Source organism: Pongo abelii, chromosome 4 (assembly GCF_028885655.2).
Source record: "Pongo abelii isolate AG06213 chromosome 4, NHGRI_mPonAbe1-v2.0_pri, whole genome shotgun sequence".
Taxonomy (NCBI): Eukaryota; Metazoa; Chordata; class Mammalia; order Primates; family Hominidae; genus Pongo; species Pongo abelii.
The window spans coordinates 45,921,537-45,943,146 of record NC_071989.2 but is presented as its reverse complement, the minus strand read 5'-3'; the positions used below and the strand labels follow the sequence as shown (position 1 = coordinate 45,943,146).

Genomic DNA, 21,610 nt, shown 5'->3' with positions numbered 1-21,610 from the left:
ATAATAGTATGTTGAATATATGCTAAATGTTTCTGACTCACTAAAATATCTGCTTTAATATAGAAAAAAATTAATGTAATGGGACATTATTTTTAAGGCAGGAAAATTGGGAGTACCTGTAAATCAAGTTTTTCAGTTAACATCTTTATATATTCATGTTTTTAAAACTTCTTTTAATTTGATAATATTGGATAAATATGTCTGTTTTTAATCAAATTTGGTAATTGTAGTTTTATATAAAGTTATGTCTATTTGAAGAACAAAAACACCTTGCAGTAGTTTAACATACTCCATTAACAGTGAAAACATATATATGCTATTATATTTTCAAAGAAAATATGAATCTCATACCATTATAATTTTTCCCAAGAAAAAATTACCTAGAGGTTTTTTTTTTATTTCAACCCCAGTGAAAGTATAATTCCAATCATACATCAAGTCTTACAGCACAGTATATTTTGTTCCTGCTATTTTTGTTATTGTTATTTACAAACTTGAAAATTTGATTTAAGAAAATACAGAGATCTAGAACTAGAAATACCGTTTGACCCAGCCATCCCATTACTGGGTATATACCCAAAGGACTATAAATCATGCTGCTATAAAGACACATGCACACATATGTTTATTGTGGCACTATTCACAATAGCAAAGACTTGGAACCAACCCAAATGTCCAACAACGATAGACTGGATTAAGAAAATGTGGCACATATACACCATGGAATACTATGCAGCCATAAAAAATGATGAGTTCATGTCCTTTGTAGGGACATGGATGAAATTGGAAATCATCATTTTCAGTAAACTATCGCAAGAACAAAAAAACAAACACTGCATATTCTCACTCATAGATGGGAATCGAACAATGAGAACACATGGACACAGGAAGGGGAACAGCACACTCTGGGGACTGTTGTGGGGTAGGGGGAGGGGGGAGGGATAGGATTAGGAGATATACCTAATGCTAAATGACAAGTTAATGGGTGCAGCACACCAGCATGGCACATGTATACTTACGTAACTAACCTGCACATTGTGCACATGTACCCTAAAACTTAAAGTATAATAATAATAAAATAAAATAAAAAAGAAAATACAGAGCTAACGTTATTTATTCCTAGAGGTTCTCTTACCCCTTAGGTATCTTATTTTAGCTTGAGCTATAATCACATTTCTTTATGCTCATGATCTGGAATAATCAATTAAGTCAATAATGTTCACACTCCTTTACCAAGTAAAACCAAAATGCAGTGATATTTAGACACATGCACTGGAGTGTTTTGGGGTATAGACTAAGGTCACTTGTCAGAAGTTCAATTTTTACAGGATTTTCTATCATCTGTATTATTCTAATATTATAGTTTTAAATTTCTTACCACTGAAGAATACTGATGATGCAGGCAGATGCGATATATCTATTCCTTGACTTCTCTGTTACTCTTGTGCTCCCCACTCTCCTTCCAGGCTTGAGAGTACCAATCAGGCTGGGGCTGAGTGAGCAAGGACAGTAATAGGATAGGCCATGAAAGGTTGTGTTTCGTATGCCCACACAGGTTATTGAAATATTTTTGCTTCCCATCTAAGATTGGAATACTTGGAAAGTTTAAACAAAGTTATGCCATGGGCAGATTTACATTTTAGAAGGATAATACGAGATACTGAGTTAAGAATGAATTATGAGCAGTCAAAAGGGGAAACAAGCCAATTAGAAGGCTATCACAATCATACACCTACAAACTGATGGTAAACTGGGCTGTTTGTAGCAATAGAAGTGAATAGGTAAATACATTATAAAAATAGATCCAGGAATATTATTCAGAAATAAAGAAAAAATATCTACGGATATATGCAACAACATAGATATATCTTGGAAACATTGTCCTCAGTGAAAAAAAAAAGCCACATGAAAAAGAATAAATGTTATTCCATTTATGTAAAAATCTAGAACAGGGAAAATAAGAGTGACAACAAAACAGATCAGTGATTTCCTGGGACCAGGGGAGAGAATATGACCTAGCTATGAAGGTGAATGAGGGAACTTTTGGAACGAATAGAAACATTCTAAAACCTCCACATGATGATGATTTCTCACGAAAATGTTCACTTAATTTATGGATGTTATTTTATATAAATTATACTTCAATGAAGCTGTAATGGAAAAAATAGTACATCCGATAAAATTTGCTGACAAAAGTGGCGTATGAGAGAAAAAAATATGGCAAAACAAAAACTTTACATTTTTGGCCCCAGCTCCGGGTAGAAACTCATCTGATATGCAGAACACAATAGTAAGATGAGGTATTGATGAAGGATTTCAGCTTTGGATGCATTAAATGTTAAATCTTCAGTACACACCCAAGTGGAGATGCCAATTAGGCCATTTAGTATATGAATCTTGATTTAATGGAGTAGTCTAGCCTAGAAATACATATTTAGGTCTTACCAGTATATATAGAGTCTAAAGCCATAAAACTGGGAGAGAACAACATTCTCTATCAATTAATGTTGATATAGAAGAGAAGTAGTGCACTAGAATAATTTCCAGGTCAAATTATTCTATTATTTATCATTTCTATTTAAATGTATATAACTCATCCTTAGCCTCCCATCTTAACTATAGGAAAAATAAGTACATTTTTGCTATAATTTTCTCATTTCCTGGTTAAACACCTGACTAAAAAAATGTTCATTAGCAGTGACTATGGATTAAATGTGTCTCCTTAAGATCATTCAGCATGGCGAACACAAGAAGAAAAGATGAAATTAGGGTCATTATCTTGCAGCCTCAGCTGATTTTGAGAAATTGTTTATAATGTGAGAACACAAAATGTGTATTAATTGAAACAGAATCTACTCTTCTTCTATTAGAATAAATTAACAAAAAAATCTTATTAATTGTTAGGAATAGTGTAAGCTCCTGGTTCCTTTATGGTTTGAGTGGAACACAACTGGAAACTCCTTTGTTTTGCTCTCTTCTCACCTCATCTACGGTCAAGATCCAGTAACCTATTGGTCCACTTCTTGCATTTCACTTCTTCACTTTGCATGACCCATAACAGCCAATTCACTTCCTGCCTGATAACACATTTGTCTTGACTCACCCTCATTTTATCTGAAACCACTGGCTTTGTATTAGGTCCCTAAATTTTTAGTAAGCAGCTGCTCTCAATTGTTGCTGTGAAGTTTACCTGGAAACTTTGTTTTATTTTGTATCGATGAATGGTTCTAATTTTAATAAGGTAGTTTTGACTTTATTGTAGTTAGATTGGAAGTTCTTTGTCTTCTCTCACTACTTCAGGAAACTTATTTGGAAGTTATGATGGTGGCCTGGTTCTGAAAAGCCAGTCAAATTTTAGATTTAGATCAACCAGTGACTGGTAGTTTCATACTAGCCAAGTTGGGAAAGTTTGGATCAATTTTCTTTTATAAACTCCATTAATGATTTTCTGAAATTGTCCTCTTACCACTGGTAACATCATGCATCATGGTTATGATACTTTCCTGAGTTGCTATCAAATTCAAAGCAGTGTCAACAGGTAACTAAAAGCTCACTGCCAATTCAAAGTATTGTTCAATTTATGTTACATATATAGTCTTACATTCAGAAATTCATATTTCTGTATGTTGACATGTATGTATACAAAATACATACATATATGTGTGTAATTCTTTTGAAATCAATCATTGATACTCACCAATATGGATCTTACTTAAATAAGACTCGATTTTTAACTTAAGACTCAAGAACTATGATTTTTCTTATTCTGCTGTACAACACTTTGCACTTTCTTCTAATAACATCTCCTTACTCTTTAGTAGGTACTTACTAATGATCATTATAGTGTTTATATTTTGTCACTTCCTCCATTGGATTAGCACACAAATTCAAATTGATTTATGTTGAGACTGATAACCAATCAATACTTGGATCTGAAACATAGATATTGACTAAATCTTAATATTTATGTATTCTTCTTCATTAATTCTTAATACCACATCATTCAGACTTGATAAGTACCATAATAACATCCATTTTGATCTTGTTTTATATTATGAATGTGAAGAAGATCAGGTTTTTAATTTGTACTGAAGGAATATCTTTGTTAGAATTTTTCACTTTTGAAAAACAAATACAAACAAAGATAAAAGTTAAGCATTATAAATGCTCCTTTCTTCATCAGATATGTTGCTTCTGCATGATAATTTGCTGGTGAGTCATTTAAAAATTATTCTTCAGATTATATTTACACTTAGTAATTATCCGTATCCTCAGATATTCAGTTGCTTTAAATTTAGAAAGCTACGAACAATAAGATAGAAACAGTTGCATTACAAACAAACTAGAGAGATTTACAAATGTAAATCAAGCTATTACTAATGCTAAGAAACATTTTGACTAGAATAATGAAGTAGATTAGTGATGTTTAAACAATGTCCTGTTTAAGCTATTACTGTTTTTAATGCATTTACATATATATACAGGGCTTACATAATAATTTATCATCTATCACTAAAAGCTTAAAAAATTTGTTGAGGCTGTGGGAAAAGGGCATTAGGAATATATTATTTCTTAAAAATCACTTAACTGTTTATTGCAGATAGTGAATATATCTTCCCAATGGAATGGAGGTTAAACATAATTAAATTTCCTTTTTTTATTGAAGAATTACCACAAACACACATAACATACAAAGAAGAGAATGTACACACACATACACACACACACACACACACACACACAAATGCTATAATGGAACAACAATCAATGCTCCCACATTTTCAAAATATTTGCATCATTTTAATCACCCAAACTTATCCAAATTATTGCTCTAAAAGCTGCAATCTTTGATAGCCTAGTAGATTTAGCCTTGGTGTGAAATAGTATCTCTAGATTTATGCTAATTGGCCTTATAATTTATGAAACACTATGTCCTTAGTCATCCAATTTTAAGAAATTAAATGGGAGATCATTTAAGTTAAAATTTAATAAACTAAGTTATGGATCCTTCAACTACTTAAGGCATATTACCTGCCTTTGAGGAAAAGAAAAGTAGGTATTCTATGACAACAAATAGGTGTCTGACTTGCTTGTTTCTACTGTATCGTTAGAAGCTTTTTTAAAAAAAATAAGTAAAATAATATGGAGATTCTCAAAGAACTCAAAATAGAACTACCGTTCAACCCAGTAATCCCACTGCTTGGTATCTACCCAAAAAGAAATAAATAATTGTATAAAAAAGACACCTGTACTCATATATTTATCACAGTGCTATTCACAATGACAAAGTCATGGAACCAACGTAAGTATCCACCAACAGTTGAATGGATAAAGAAAATGTGGGTATATATGTATGGAATACTACACAGCCATAAAAAATAATTTAATCATGTCCTTCGCAGCAAAATGGAGTTTGAGGCCATTATTCTAAGTGAAATACCTCAGAGGCAGAAAATCAAATATCATATGTTCTCACTTATAAATGTGAGCTAAACGATGGGTACATATGGACATAAAGATAGAGATAATAGCCTTTGGGGACTCCAACAGGGTGGAGAATGGGAGGTGGGTGAGGGTTGAAAAATTACCTATTGAGTACTATGTTCAATATTTTGGTGATGGGTACATTAGAAGCCCAGTCACCACCATTATGCATGTAATACCCATATAACAAACACATGAATTCCCTAAATCTAACATGAAAAATAAAAATAAAAATATGTAAAAGAGTTTAAATGCTTTACATATATTTGATCGTATGAAAAAATGGCACTTTTATTTTTAAAAAGGACTTCAAAGCTTGTTCTTGACAAAGACTAAATAATATGACAATAAATAATATTTTAGAACATATTAATCAATTATTGAACACCTTCAGGAAGCTTATGGTCTGCAAAGAACACAGGTAATTTCAGTAGAAATTATGATAGTGTGAAAAGAGCCAATGCCTGGGAAATACTTGATGTTATAGCAGAATAAATAGCTCATCTAATCCAATCTGAATCTCAACTACTGTAATTCTCTTACTACCAGCATTAGCATCATCTAGAATCTTGTTAGAAATACTAAAATTTCAGTTTCAACCGCATACATACTGAATGTGAATCTTCATGTTAACAAGATTCTCATATTATTTTAATTTACATTAACGTTTAAGACAAGCATTAGGGAAAATTACTCAGAGAAAGTGGCATTAAAAATTAACTCCCAAATGACAAGATGGTTGGTTTGTGAAAATTTAAAGTAAAATACATTGGAAACAGAGAAATGAGTTTACCCAAAACCAAGTCTGTAGCCTAGGCTGCAGTTTGGATAGGGAAGACACGCAGGAAAAAGGAAGACAATTTCAATTTTGCGTTTGATGTGTTCATGAAACATGTTGTAAGGGTAAATGTTTAAAGGGAAAACAGGCTTACGAGTCGAGATCAGGGATTTTGTTCTCTGCTGGACCATTGACTTGAGGATTGGTGGTGTATTGATAGTAACTGAAGTCATGTGAGTGGGAAGGATTGCCCAAGGAAAATATGTAAGGTGAAAAGAAAAGGCGGCCTTGGACATAGTCTTTGGAAATACCAACTATTAAAAGATGCCAACAAATGAGACTGAAAAGAGCAGCCAAAGAAGAAACAGGAAAGCCAGAGCCGTATGTGGATGGAGAAGCCACAGGAAAAGATGTCTTAGGAGGAAGGGCTCAGTTTGTAACACTGTCTTAGTTTGGAATCTCCTAGTAGCAGAGCCTAATAAAAGAATTTGGGGTGGGTAATTTACTGAGGAAGAATTTTAAGAATCAGGATTAGGAAACAGGAGTAGTAAGACCACGTGTATTAGCCCATTTTTACGCTGCTGATAAAGACATACCCGAGACTGGGAAGAAACAGAGATTTAATTGGACTTACAGTTCCACATGGCTGAGAAGGCTTCAGAATCATGGCAGGAGGAGAAAGGCACTTCTTATTTGGTGACTGCAAAAGAAAATGAGGAGGAAGCAAAAGCGGAAACCCCTGATAAACCCGTCAGATCTGGTAAGACTTATTCACTATCACAAGAATAGCACAGGAAAAACCGGCCCTCATGATTTAATTACCACCCCCTGGGTCCCTCTCACAACATACAGGAATTCTGAGAGATATAATTCAAGTTGAGATTTGAATGTGGACACAGCCAAACCATATCACCATGAAAAAGGGAAATCTAATGAAGGATATATTATTGAGGTTTTTTTAAGTTATAGACAATTGGGGCTTAGTCCTACTGACACTCTCTGAGGAACTGTGTAGAATGAACCTTATCCTTGTTTCTCTGAAGGATAGGGGCTGTTATTAATCTGGAGACTCAAGTCCCTCATTGGTTGAACGTTGCCTTATGTGGTGTAACCTACACCTCTCCTCACCCCCCAAAAAGTCCATGCAACTCTAGGTTGAGCTGAGCAAGTTTTCTAGAGTTCCCAGAGAGCCCTGATGCAAAAACCCTGAGATGGACTTTCCACCATTGGTACAGTTGAGGTCAGAGGTGGGTCAGCTTACAAGGATAGACGTCTTGTATGGGACATCAATAGTGTTAACCACTGGTGTTCAGTACTATTCAGATAAAATATATATATATATATATATATATATATATAAAAAATACACACAAAGTATATATGTATAATATGTATATATTATATATATTCAGATCACAAATATGTATATATATTTGTGAAATATCTAATTAAGTATCATGGTAGTAATCAGGAAATAATGGAAATGCAAGAGTATTATTAGTGAAATAGAAGGAATGGAAGATATAATTAAAGGTTTTAATGAGAAGTAGAAAGTTAGATAAAGAAAGTAGACCACACTTTCAAGAAATTGGTTGAGAAAGGAGAGAAAAAAAATAGGATGGTAAGTAGAGGGCTACTTGTGATCAATAGAGAGTCATTTTTTGATGACAAGAATGTCATGCAGCAAATAAGAGCACAGTCTGAAGCCATATTCCCTAGATTCAAATCCTGGCTTCAGCACTAATTAGCTGTGTGACTTTATGCAAGTTATTTAAATTCTCTGTGCCTCAATTTCATTATCTGTACAATGAAGATCGTGATAGCAATCTCACACTGTTGTTATGAGGATTAAGTAGGTAAATATGAGTAAAAGGTTTAGTTGAGTGCCAGGAAAACAGCATTTAATATCCAAGGGTTAGTTATGATTATGATTTTAATTATTGTAACTGGACATTCAAACACGGGTGAAAGAGTAGCTTTAAATGGAATGAGAAACACTTCTTTCATTGTTTTTAAGAGAAATGAGGACAGAAGGAGAAAAAATAGATTTCTCTTTAAATGAGTTAGTAGGTATTCTTAAGTAAAAGCTTCTATTTCTTTTTGAAATTCTATGTAAAGTCAACTTCTGTGAGTGAAAGAAACTGTTGAGGGAAGGAAATAGGAAAGTTGAGATAGCATAAAATGCTTTAAATGGTCCAATTTTAAAAAAATGGAAGAGTGATTGAGTTAACCATAGTAGGCATATCAGTCCATACTCTTGTTCAATTAAGGGCCATTTCCCTACACATAGATACACACACACACACACACACACACACACACACACACACACACACACACACACACACACACACACACCCCCAAGCAAAACTATAGTAATAAAGTTTAAAGTCATTTAGAGCAAGAAAGCTAAAGGATTTTAAAAATATTCAAGCACACATTTAGCTGTATTACAATGGTTATAATGATTTTTTCTACTTCTACCAATCATCTAACCCTTGACCCTTATTCCATAATTACAAATAAATTAACATACTAAAGATGTTTTAGAGGGCAATTTACTTGCTTAGTAATCAAGGATTTTCTTCTAATTGCTAAATACACTAAAGTCTCATCATCAGTGTTTTTTTCAATTACATGCTTAGTTAAATCTTAAACAGTGTTAAATTGACTTTTCAAAAACAATGCTCAACTTGGCCATTATAAAATAAAAACATAATAATAATAATTGATAAATGAAAAACTATGTAGTGTAAATAACTTCCAAGTTCTTTTGAATCCTGCATTTTTACTTAGATGAAAGTATAGTTTCTTGTGAAATATCTGAATGGATAGCTAAGTTCCATAAGCAAGAAAGCAAATGGCTATTTATATTGGAAGAGATTATTCTGGATGGAAGAATAAATAACACGTTTTACTTGTAATATTTTCTACAAATATTTTAAAATTACATTAGGTTGGGGCCAGGCACAGTGGCTCATACCTGTAATCCCAGCACTTTGGGAGGCCAAGGCAGGTGGATCATCTGAAGTCAGGAATTCAAGACCAGTCTAACCAACATGGTGAAACCCCATCTCTACTGAAAATACAAAATTAGCTGGGCATGGTGGTGCATGCCTGTAATCCCAGCTACAGCTGAGGCAGGAGAATCACTAGAACCCAGGAGGCCGAGGTTGCAGTGACCAGTCTGACCAACATGGTGAAACCCCATCTCTACTGAAAGTACAAAATTAGCTGGGCATGGTGGTGCATGCCTGTAATCTCAGCTACAGCTGAGGCAGGAGAATCTCTAGAAGCCGGGAGGCAGAGGTTGCAGTGAGCCGAGATCATGCCATTGCACTCCAGCCTGGGCAACAAGAGTGAAACTCCATCTCAGAGAAAAACAAATAAAATAAAATAAAATAACATTCAGTTGGAATTTTGACTGTTTTCCATGCAAAGTAGATACATATTTTATTTCAAAAAAGCTTTTGCATATCTTGAGAGCTAAATAATTCATTATTCCATAGAAAAATCTATGTTTTGTTACCCAGCTTTCCAAAAAAGGAAATATAAAATGAAGATAAAATAGGAGTATCTGACTCAAACTTCTGCTAAAAAGCAAACAAATCTAAACCATCTGCTTTCCTTCACTTGTGATTTTCCTTTAGTTTTTTCCATTCATTTTATTGAAAATCAAATTCAGGAAGATTTCATGTTATTTTTATGATTATATGACTTACTATGTAAAGACTATGGACTTAAAACTTTTTCATAAAATAACCAGTGACACATTTTTACTAAGAAAAAAAAATTCTAAAAGATATGCATTGAAGATGTTGCTGTGTTTATAGCATAGTTCTTGAAAACGGTTCAATCTTGCTGCAAAAATTCTAGAAACAATACTTGTTAAATAAATTAGCATATTACCCAGCTTTTCTATATATATGAATTTATGTATTTTTAAATGTAGGATAATAAAGAGAAATCATGGCTTCAATTGCTGTGTAAATAGCTGGCAATACTAGAATTTTTCTTGGTAAAAATTAAGATTGATTAGTCATAAGCCCAATGATGATTTACTTAAACATAAAAAAGTTAAAAAGAAAGTTGATTGTTGGTCTTTGAAGAGCAAACAATTTTAAATATTTTCTTATTATTTATTATTATTTCTCAAATTACATTTAAAACACATGTAGTCACTGGAATATAAAATTTATACTTTTTTATTCTATAAGAAAAATATCTCTTCAGAAACCATTTTAGCATTGCTGTGTTTATATTGAGAATGAGACATATATTTTTATTCAACTGGATTTTTAACCTGTTTGCTTTTTAATGATATTTCTAATAATTACCATTTATTATTATTTATCACATAACATACATGCAGTATCACTACTAATTTTCACAGCACGCAGTATGTTAGATATTATCATTTCAAATTGACATATAAAAAACTGAAAAACTGAAAGGTAAAAAGCAATATATATATATACACTCAAAGTCAAAAGTCAAGAATATAGTGTAGATTAAACACTGACACCACTGGTTTCAGCACTCATGGAGTTTTACAATGCCAATAAAACTTAATGTGGTCAATTAAGATACTCAGATATTTTTAAATTGACACTCAGATATGTGTAAACACCCTTGAAATTGTAACACATTTTCATGCGTGTTTATTTTGGCAGATGAAGGTCTATGCCTTTCATCTGATGCTGTAGGTTGTCCTAGAAATAAAATTTAAAGAAGTTCTATTTCAGCTGGTGTAGCCTACTTTCAAATAGCTAGTTAATGTGGCATTTATGATTTATTTGAACATGGAAATTAGTTCCATCACTCACCAAAAAGTCTTTTGCCTTTTAAAAAAAAGTATTAACTTTTGTTTCACAAAAATAGTAGTTGATGTGTATTGATGCCAATGTACATATAGATACCCCACAGGTAAGACTCTACTGTGGGCACTACACTGTAAAATTATCTTGAGATATTATAAATCAGGTGATATATATATATATTTTTTTTTGATGCTTCCTGAAAGTAAAAAGTTAACTTCTTATAGGCAGTGTTTTATAGATTTGAGACATGGGGATAGAATCATGAACTTAAAGTTCCCTCTGATTTGATGAGTAATTATTAATAATTTGCTATTTTTCAGTTTATGTGATTTGCTCCTCTAATACAATGGGAAGTACAGCTTCTTATCCCTGTCTTCCAGGAATGTGAAGTGTATAAAATTATTCCTGAAGACCTGTAATTTGACTCTATAACACAAACTGGCAATAGATTAATAGGAAAAAAGGGCATACAAATTTATTATTCGCAAATGTATGTATAGGAGTCATACAAAATGTGAAAACTCAAATGCCCAATCATTGATGCTTTTATACCATCTTGGGGTTACAGAAAGAATAGGGGCTTATGGCATGGCAAGACAGATTGTCAGAGGTAGAGCAGAATAAGAAAGGCCTGGAGTAAAGGCAATCTTGTGCAGATGTACAGGTAGCAGCCCTCAGAAAGAATAGGTGATGGTCTATGGTAAATGTTTCTCTGTCAGATCTTAAAAGGTGTCGGACTCTCTGTTAATCATTCCTAGACATGGACAAGGGGGGCCTCAGGAAAAGCCTGCTTGCATCTGTTGTTTATTTCACTTTATTTCCTCCACAGATGCGAATCTCCTCCACAAAAGGCACCTTTGTAGGGCTATTCCTGTCTGCAGGCCCTCTGTACAGCCATCTCAAAATATGTCAAAAAGGTATATTTTGGGGTGAAATATTTTTAGTTTCCTTTAGGGGTGACAATTAGATTAACATTTTAAAAAGACGTCTCTGTCTGAATCATGGAAAATGAGTTAGAGTTGGAGGAAGACATGTATAAATAGTTACAGTGAATGTAGTTAACAAGCTGGTCATGAGTTGAAGGAGAGAGAGTAGCTTTAACCAGAATGGTGATGCAGAGAAATGGAAAATTATTGAAACTTTTGGTAGGTAAAACTTACATAATTTGGTGATGTCTTAAGGATTGGGATGAAGGAGTAGGGGATAAACTAAGGTGTTTCAGTTTTATAAATAAGGGTATCATTTCATGGATATAAAAGCAATATAAATGTGAATTAAAAGTTCTTTAGATTGCTTACATTTGCCAGGCCTTCTGTTCCCTTCAATTATTCTTCTAGTTCTCACCTCATAGGCAGATCATGATGGTTATTATACTTACGATTTCCATTGCCACTTCTATTTTCCATTATCTTCTCTCTTAGTCCATTTTTCCGTTGCTAAAAAGGAAAACCTAAGATCAGGTAATTAATAAAGAAGAAAGATTATTTGGCTCACACTTCTGATGGCTGGAAAGTTCAAGTTTGGGCATCAGTATTGGTGAGGGCCTCAGGCTGCTTCCACTCATGGGAGAAAGTGAAGGGGAGCAGGAGTATGCACAGACCATATGGTGAGAAAGGAAGCAAGAGGGAGAGAGAGAGGGGAGAGGTGCCAGAATCTTTTTATCATCAAGCTCTCTAGGGAACTAATAGAGTGAGAATTCACTCACGCCTGAGGGGGGACATAATCTTTGTCCTTGAGGGATCCACCCCTATGACCCAAACACTTTCCAATAGGTCCCACCTACAACACTGGGGATAAAATCTCAACATGAAGTTTGGAGAATCCCATCCAAACCATAGCACAAATCATTACAGTCTGCTTTGTAACATGATCCCTACTCCTAACATACACACATAGGGAAAGGTCACCAAAGACATTACTGAAACTAAATCTAGAGGGTAATTTTGAATTCACATTTAGACATGTCACATATTTTGGAGAATAAAAGCAGCCTAAAAATCATTTTTAAAAATCTCATATTAGTATATTTTTAAACTAAAAATGTTAAAAGTACAGAAATAAATGATCAATGAAAAGGAGGAGGAATTAATGTTTTCTAAGAATTTCAGAAAATGTTCTAGAATGTAGGGGAAATGTTGGGGAAATATAGATAAAATGTAGGGAATGCAGAGAAAGGTAGGAGAAAATGCAGAGACTAAATACATTAAATAAAGATAAGAAACAAATCAAATCCAGCATAGAGGATCAAATTCAGATCCAAAGCCTCAACGTACAACTAGAGGAGTTCAACCTAGAATTCTATATGGAGTCAACTTTGAGAGTTTAATAAAGACAATTTCAGGCATGGAAAGATTCAGAAAACATACAATCTTTCTTAGTTGTTTACTTGGGGATTTTTTCCAGCAACATGAATAAATAAACCAAAAGAGAAACATGGCATTTAGAAATACTGAGCCAAACCAAGGATGTTGTAAAGAGAAATTCTATAGGAAAATCTTTGAAGAAAAAACTCAATATCTATCTGGTGGGATAAGGAGGCTAGAAAAAAATAATACTAAATGAAGTCTAATTACGCAAGAAATAAATGTGATCAGCAATTGCAGGATTAACAAATCCACTGGATGAACAAGTCTTGTTAATCCACTGATGAGCAAGAAAGGAAATGTCATCAAATACACCATTTGGCTTTGTGGTAAATATTTACACGGCCAGAGTAATGTTAACACTTTATGAGTTTGGAAGTTTCAATTATAGGAACAAAGTAATAATCTACCTTTACATTGTGACATTAGAGATGACAGAAGTCATCAAATGAAAGTGAAGGAGGGAGTTTTTTTACTTTCACCTGGTAAACTATCTTAGAGTTATCTGAACAAGAAATAATAGTAAACATGGTGCATAAAGGTACAAAGCAACTAAGGTAAGAATTAACACTAGTGACACAGCTATAGCGTGAGAAAGGAAGATTTGGGGTACTATAAGTGGCAAAATGCCATTTTATGACAGTTTATAAACAATGCCTGTAATTATCTATATAAGAAATGGAAACAAGCATATTGCTTAGTGATATGGATTAAACACCTTTTCACATGGAAAAGTGAGACTGGTGGGTTTGAAACTGGATCCTTGCCGTGTTTTATAAACACTCTTGTTAGATCTAATTTTTAATAATCATGTACATGCATACTTTTATAAATTTTTATAATTATACAGAAACTTTTAAAAATAAAAATATGTTAGAATTTTAAGTGGTAATTATTTTATAGTCTCTTTAGATCTGATGGAATAAACTTTTGATATTATGTTTCCAAAGAATTGTATTGGCATCCTTGCTTTTCAAAAATCTATTTGTCTGTAACTACTAAATATATTAAGTCATATTTTGCATATAGTATATTACTACAACTATTAGAAAGTTTGCCATTTTATCATTTTTTGACTTTGCCAACTTACGCATTACTTGTAACATCTAGTTTATTTCATGGTCTGACTACCACTACTAAGTGTCTTTTTCAAAGAATAGTTGGTTATTTTTATTCACATCACATGGAGATGATATTTTCATACATTCCTGCAAGTCTTGTTAGGTGTGGGAGAAACAGACAAAAAGAAAAAGCTCCTGTTTTTAGTGTGTTGGATTCTAACAGAGATTACTACCTAATTTCCAAATTCACTGGCCACTGTTCAGTACCTGTTTTCTTAGAATAGATTCCTTTTGACCACACCCCCTGTGAAACTTAATCCTTCTTTGGATTTTCTAATCATGTTTTTCTGGTTCTGCTCTCACATCTTGGCAGGTATTAACAGTACCCTTAATTAATCAATCTCCTGGCTCAGCTGATTTTAAAACATAAGTTCCACTTTTTAGCCTTTTCTCCTCATTTGACCCAACCTCCCTTAGTGACTTCTTAGTCACTGATGATGTATATATTTTCTTCTCGGAGTGCCTGACCTACCTAGAGGCATTAGGATATGCTATGGGCATCTTAAACTTAACTTGCTGAAAATTAAATTTACTTTGTGTCCCCCACGCTCACTCAAGCATGCTTCCTTATGTCCTAAGATAACACAGTACTTGGCATATAGGAGCGATTATGAAATTTTTGTGTATGAAGGACCTGTTAAAACACATAGTGCTGTGTCCCAAATGTAGAGTTTCTGATTCAGTAGGTCTGGAGTGGAGACTGTGAATGTGTATTTCTAAAGAATTCCTAAGTGCTATTGGTGGTTTGGCAACCACACCTTGAGAACTACTGGCATACAATAATCATTTAATGTTTGCTAGATCAATAGTTACTATGAGTCAATGAATGCTTAAAATAGTAATATAGATTCAAACTTCAAACTTAATATGAATAAATGATAAGAAATAGTCGTATAACTTTAAAATTTTAGTTTGAAAGTAAAAAGAGGATCATTTAGTCAAATACTCTCTTATTGTTGATTCATAAATGAGATCTGGAAGGGTTAAATGACTTGTGTGAGGAAAAACAATTAGATTCAATCAACCCTGAGCTTCATAAAAATAAAATAACTGTATATGTAACATTTGTTCTTAGCTACAAAAGGATTAATTTTCCAAATTCAGAGATAGAGATAGAGCAGATTATATTTTCCCTAGATTAGTAGGTCTTTTCATACAAGCACTAATTTCCCAAAAATGAATAAAATACTACTAAGTTTCAGTGCTGCTCTTCATATTTCTGAGATGCATGGAAAAGAAAGTAGAAATGAAGATCTCAATGTGTCAGTTAAGGTTTCAGATTCTCACCCCTCCAAGTAGTGTTTGAGCAAGCAAGTTACTTCAGAGAGATGTACATAGGCCTTCAGGCTTTAAATAGTTTGATGGACAGTCTGGTTATCAAAGAAATTCTCATGACAAAGTGGTATTTCCTTTGAGGGTACTAATGTTCAAAAGGGAATGTTCAAACAATATAATTTTTTTGCAAAATGAAAGTATGTTGGAAAAAATGAAGAGATGCAATACAATGGGTTGCTGTTTCTCATTAGGTAGGTCTATTATCAATTACCAAGTACAATTACAATAATTATGGGCAAAGAGTCAGGAGATCTAGATCTAGTCAGAGCTGTGTTATCAAGAAAATATTTCAGAAAATATTTTCCATATAAAATATATCAAATGTGTGTTACATGAGGAAAAATATTATTTTGACATCTTTATCCAGTTGTGTTACCAACTATTAAAATTTGTACTCAATGCTGTCATCTATACAATGAAACAAAATTTTTAAGACCTAATTATTTTTTTTTTTCAATGTGTGGTCTTATGACCCCTTGCATTTGAAACACCTAGGGATTGTTTCTCAAACTTTAAGGTGTATATCTATGCACGTGAGTCATTTGGAGACGTTTTTAAGATGCAAATTCTTATTCCATAGGCCTTGGATGAGGCTTGAAATTATTCTCTTCTAATAGGCACCAGGTAATATCCATGCTTATATGGCCCTGTTTGACTATCAGGGATGTAGGGATGCTACTTACAAACAATCTCTCTCTCTCTCTTTCTGAGAGAGAGTGTGTGTGTGTGTGTGCGCATGTATGTGTGTATAAATATAAATAGGCAGATATGTCAATAGAATCAATCTCTGGAATTAAGCCTGAAGATCAGCCTTCCAAAAAAGCAACGCCCTCCCCAGGTCTTAAAACAATCACAGTTGAGGCCTACTTGTTTAAATGAACTTCAGTGTCTAAGTTAACTTTCAGCTATACAGTAATGTGGATCTAGTCTCACCGTGATATTCGCCTAAATCCTAAATTGGAAGCCTGCCATAGTCTCTTAGTTCTCAGTAATTTACAGGGCATCTGTGTTGTTGAAGTATGTATGATCTGCAAATACCTGCCAAGCTCCCTGCCTGTCGATTCCAAATTTAATTAGATTCTGATCTTTTGCTAAAAAGCCTGAGATAAAACCTATTGTACTATCCATAGGTATGAGATTTTTCTTAAAAATCGACAGCCACACAATTTCATACTTCTTTTAGAACTCAATTAAAAAAAAGCATAACATTTTGTTTTTGCCCCATCACTGGCTTTTTTGTAGCTACTCCCTTAAATTCACTCTTAACTCCTTTTATGCCTCCTCTCCACAATATCTTAGTTCTTTCCAGGAAATGTGCACCTAAATAAAATGCCTTATACATTATGTAACACAAAATAGGTACATTAGACCCAGGTATATTAGTTCCTTCATCTTAAAGGGTTTTTTTTTCTGTAACTGAGTATTCAAATATTATTGAATATAGCAAAACAAAATAATATGATTTCTCATACAGCCTAACAATGTTTTTTTTTAATTTTATTTTCCCTTCCTTACAGTATAAGCAAGTGGAACAATACATGTCATTCCATAAGTTACCAGCTGATATGCGTCAGAAGATACATGATTACTATGAACACAGATACCAAGGCAAAATCTTTGATGAGGAAAATATTCTCAATGAACTCAATGATCCTCTGAGAGAGGTAAGATTTATTGTCCTCAGTATCCATAATACATAATCATTGTTTTCTCTCTTCATGGAGAATCTTCTAGTCCGTGTTACTCTAAAGAAAAACCTAAACTTAATATTAAGATATTTTGTCCTTATCTTCTTTAGCTTCTCACCTATATAAGCTCTTAATTGTTGAAAAAAGTATTGGAAAATTGTTCTTCTATTTATGATCCTCAGAACTGTTCTCTTGTCTATGTTTCTGGCTCTTTAAAATTCCTTCTGTGGCCTCATTGTCTATATCGTCCCCATTTTTCTCTCCCTCATTCTTATCAAATTGATTCTTCTTTTTGATTCCTATTCTTCCTCCCATCTTCACTTTCCTGGATCATCTCATGGACCCTGATAACAGAATGACTTGCTGTGAGCAGTTCATTTGCTATTATCTCATTAAAACACTTTGCAACATTATTAACCACCTCTTTGCTTTGCATCATCTTTCTGTTCCTCCCTAGAAATCTTCCTTCTTCCCACTAGAATATTCAGGTCACTCCTGGACCAAAATAACTTGCTCTTGATTATTCATATTTCTTACACTGCTTTGCCCTCTCCTTTCTTTTACTGCCAATCTTCTCAAAAGATTCCTATGTACTCAATGAATTATGGTTTGGTCTTAGCTTCTTTACCAAAGTTGTTCATTTTAAAGTTGTCAATGACTTGTCATGTTGAACTGTAGCTTCTACAATTCCCACATATCACGGGAGGGACCCCGTGGGAGGTAATTGAATCATGGGGACGGTTACCCCCATGCTGTGTTCTTGCTAGTGAGTAAGTTCTCATGAGATCTGATTATTTTAAAAGGGGCTTTTATCCCTTTTGGTCGACACTTCTTCTTTCTGCCACCAAGCGAAGAAGGACATGTTTGCTTCCCCTTCTGCCATGATTGTAAGTTTCCTGAGGCCTCCCCAGCCAAGCTGAACTATGAGTCAAATAAACCTCTTTCCTTTATAAATTACTCATTTTCGAGTATGTCTTTATTAGCAGCATGAGAACAGGCTATTTCAGTAAACTGGTACAGAGTAGTTGGGCAGTGCTTCAAAGATACCTGAAATTGTGGAAGCGTCTTTGGAACTGGGTAACAGGCAGAGGTGGAAACAGTTTGGAGGGCTCAGAAGAAGAGAGTAAAATGTGGAAAAGTTTGGAACTTCCTAGAGACTTGTTGAATGGCTTTGACCAAAATGCTGAGAGTGCTATGGACGGTAAAGTCCAGGCTGAGATGGTCTCAGATGGAGATGAGGATCTTGTTAGGAACTGGAGCAAAGGTGACTCTTGTTATGCATTAGCAAAGAGACCGGTGGCATTTTGCCCCTGCCATAGAGATCTTTGTGGAACTTTGAAGTTGAGAGAAATAATTTAGGGTATCTAGTGGAAAAAAATTTCTAAGCAGCAAAGTGTTCAAAAGTTGACAGAGCATAAAACTTTGAAATATTTTGCAGCATGACCATGTAGTAGAAAAGAAAAAGCCCACTTTCTGGGGAGAAATTCAAGCCTTCTGCAGCAATTTACATCAGTGACAAGGCAGTGGATGTTAATCACGAGGATAATGGAGAAAATATCTCCAGGGCATGTCAGAGACCTTCCCATCAGCCCCTCCCATCACAGACCTGGAGGTCTAGGAGGAAAAAATAGTTTCATGAGCTGGGCCCACAGGCCGCCTGCTGTATGCAGCCTAGGGATTTGGTGCCCTGCATCCCAGCTGTTCCAGCCATCGATAAAAGGGGCCAAGGTACAGCTCAGGCTGTGACTTCAGAGGGTGCAAGCCCCAAGCCTTGGGATCTTCCACATGGTGTTGAGCCTGCGGGGGGCACAAAAGTCAAGAATTGAGGTTTGGGAACCTCCACCTAGATTTCAGAGGATGTATGGAAATGCCTGGATGTCCAGGCAGAAGTTTGCTGTAGGGACAGGGCCCTCATGGAGAACCTCTGCTAGGGCAATGTGGAAGGGAAATGTGAGGTCAGAACCCCCACAGGGAGCCCCCACTGGGGCACTGCCTAGTGGAGCTGTGAGAAGAGGACCACCATCCTCCAGACCTCAGAATGGTCTATCCACCAACAACTTGCACCCTGCAACTGGAAAAACTACAGATACTCAATGAATCCCAACCCATGAAAGCAGCTGGGAGATGGGCTGTACCCTGCAAAGCCACAGGGACAGAGCTGCCCAAGGCCATGCGAGCCCACCTCTTGCATCAGCATGCCCTGGATGTGAGACACGGAGTCAGAGGAGGTCATTTTGGAGCTTTAAGATTTGACTGCCCTGCTTAATTTTGGATTTGCATGAGGCCTGTACCTCTTCATTTTGACCAATTTCTCCCATTTGGAATAGCTGTATTTACCTGATGCCTATACCCTCATAGTATCTAGGAAGTAAGTAACTTGCTTTTGAGTTTGCAGGCTCATAGGCAGAAGAGACTTTCCTTGATTCAGATGAACTTTGGACTGTTGACTTTTGAGTTAATGCTTAAATGAATTAAGACTTTGGGGGACCGTTGGGAAGGAATTATTGGTTTGGAAATGTGAGGACATGAGATTTGGTAGGGGGCAGGGGTGGAATGATATGGTTTGGCTCTGTTCCCACCCAAATCTCATCTTGAATTGTAGCTCCCATAATCCCTACATGTCCTGATAGTAGGTAATTGAATCATGGGGCAGTTACCCCCATGCTGCTATTCTTGTGATAGTGAGTGAGTTCTCACAAGATCTGATGGTATTAAAAGGAGCTTCTTCCCCTTTTGCTCATCACTTCTCCTTGCTGCCATCTTGTGAAGAAGGACATGTTCCCCTTTTACCGTAAGTGTAAGTTTCCTGAGGCCTCCCCTGCCATGCTGAACTGTGAGTCAAATAAAGCTCTTTTGTTTATAAATTACTTGGTCTCAGTTATATCTTTATTAATAGCATGAGAATGTACTAATACACCTGTTAATTACTGATAATTTTTCTGAGCTGCTGGGACTACTTTTTATGCTGTTAACAGAACACAGTTCCTGAATCTCTCCATATATATATATATATATATATATATCTTTTTTATTTTTTTGTTTTTTTGGCTTCTTTAACAGTGCAACATTTCTGAGCCATTGGATTTTCATTCTGTATCTTTGAATTTATTATCTTTTATTTATATTATCTCACATTTCAATTCTATGAACTGTAGTTCTAAGTTCCTGCCTTAAACTTCATTTTCTTAAAAGCTAAATGATATCCCCTGCACCCATACATGTAGTAGGTTATATAATGAAGTCATTTTTCTTCTATCATTAAACCATTTTATCTCTTAAAGTCTCTCTGTACATTCTTTAGTCATTCTCACAAGTTCTTTGGAATGTAAAACTTTAGCCCTATTTTGCAGCTTTTCTTTCTGTACTCTGTACATCCAATCATCAAATGCTGTCAATTAACTTTAGTAATACATCTCACGCTCATGCCCTTGCTTCCTTTCCCACTGCCATTGTCCTAAACTAAAGCATCTCACATAGACTATTTTCACTTTTCCCTTAGTTTGCCTTCCAGCATTTGGTCTGATTTCTGTGACTACCATTTAGAATACCACTGTCAAATTAATCTTTTATTTACATAAGTTAGTCATTTCTCTTCTCAGAAACTTTCAGTCTTTGCATTATAAATTGAATCAAGTATAGACTCCCTAAGCTCATCTTCCAGTCCCTCTATACTCTGACTCTAGCTAAATCTCCAGCTTTCCTTTCCCCCACTGCCATGTCTGTTGCAAAGTGGCCTACAACAAAATTGTGCAACTTGCTGTTTTGAAAAAATCTGTTATGATTTCTCACCTTTACCACATGTGTTCCAGAAATGTCTCTCCTTTCTTGGGAAAATTGAATTCAAATAATACCTATTTATTTCTACTTATCTTATTTAATCAGCTATGAGACTGGATCTTATATCTCCTTTCTCTGGCCCTCAGTGTACTTAGTCCATAATATAAGAGTGCTACTTATCCATTCTACCCATGTTATTATTATTTTTTTCATATTTGTTTTCTCCACTTTTGTCTTGAAAGTC

General features: G+C 34.7%; 1 protein-coding gene across 1 annotated transcript in view; it reads left to right on the top strand.

Moving 5' to 3' along the window:
- HCN1 (hyperpolarization activated cyclic nucleotide gated potassium channel 1) overlaps positions 1-21,610 on the top strand; it is a 424,192-nt gene that overhangs the window by 314,645 nt on the left and 87,937 nt on the right. Inside the window, exon 5 of the mRNA XM_002815543.6 lies at positions 17,419-17,565. Within this exon, the coding sequence (XP_002815589.3) occupies positions 17,419-17,565 (147 nt within the window). The remainder of the gene's footprint in view (positions 1-17,418; positions 17,566-21,610) is intronic.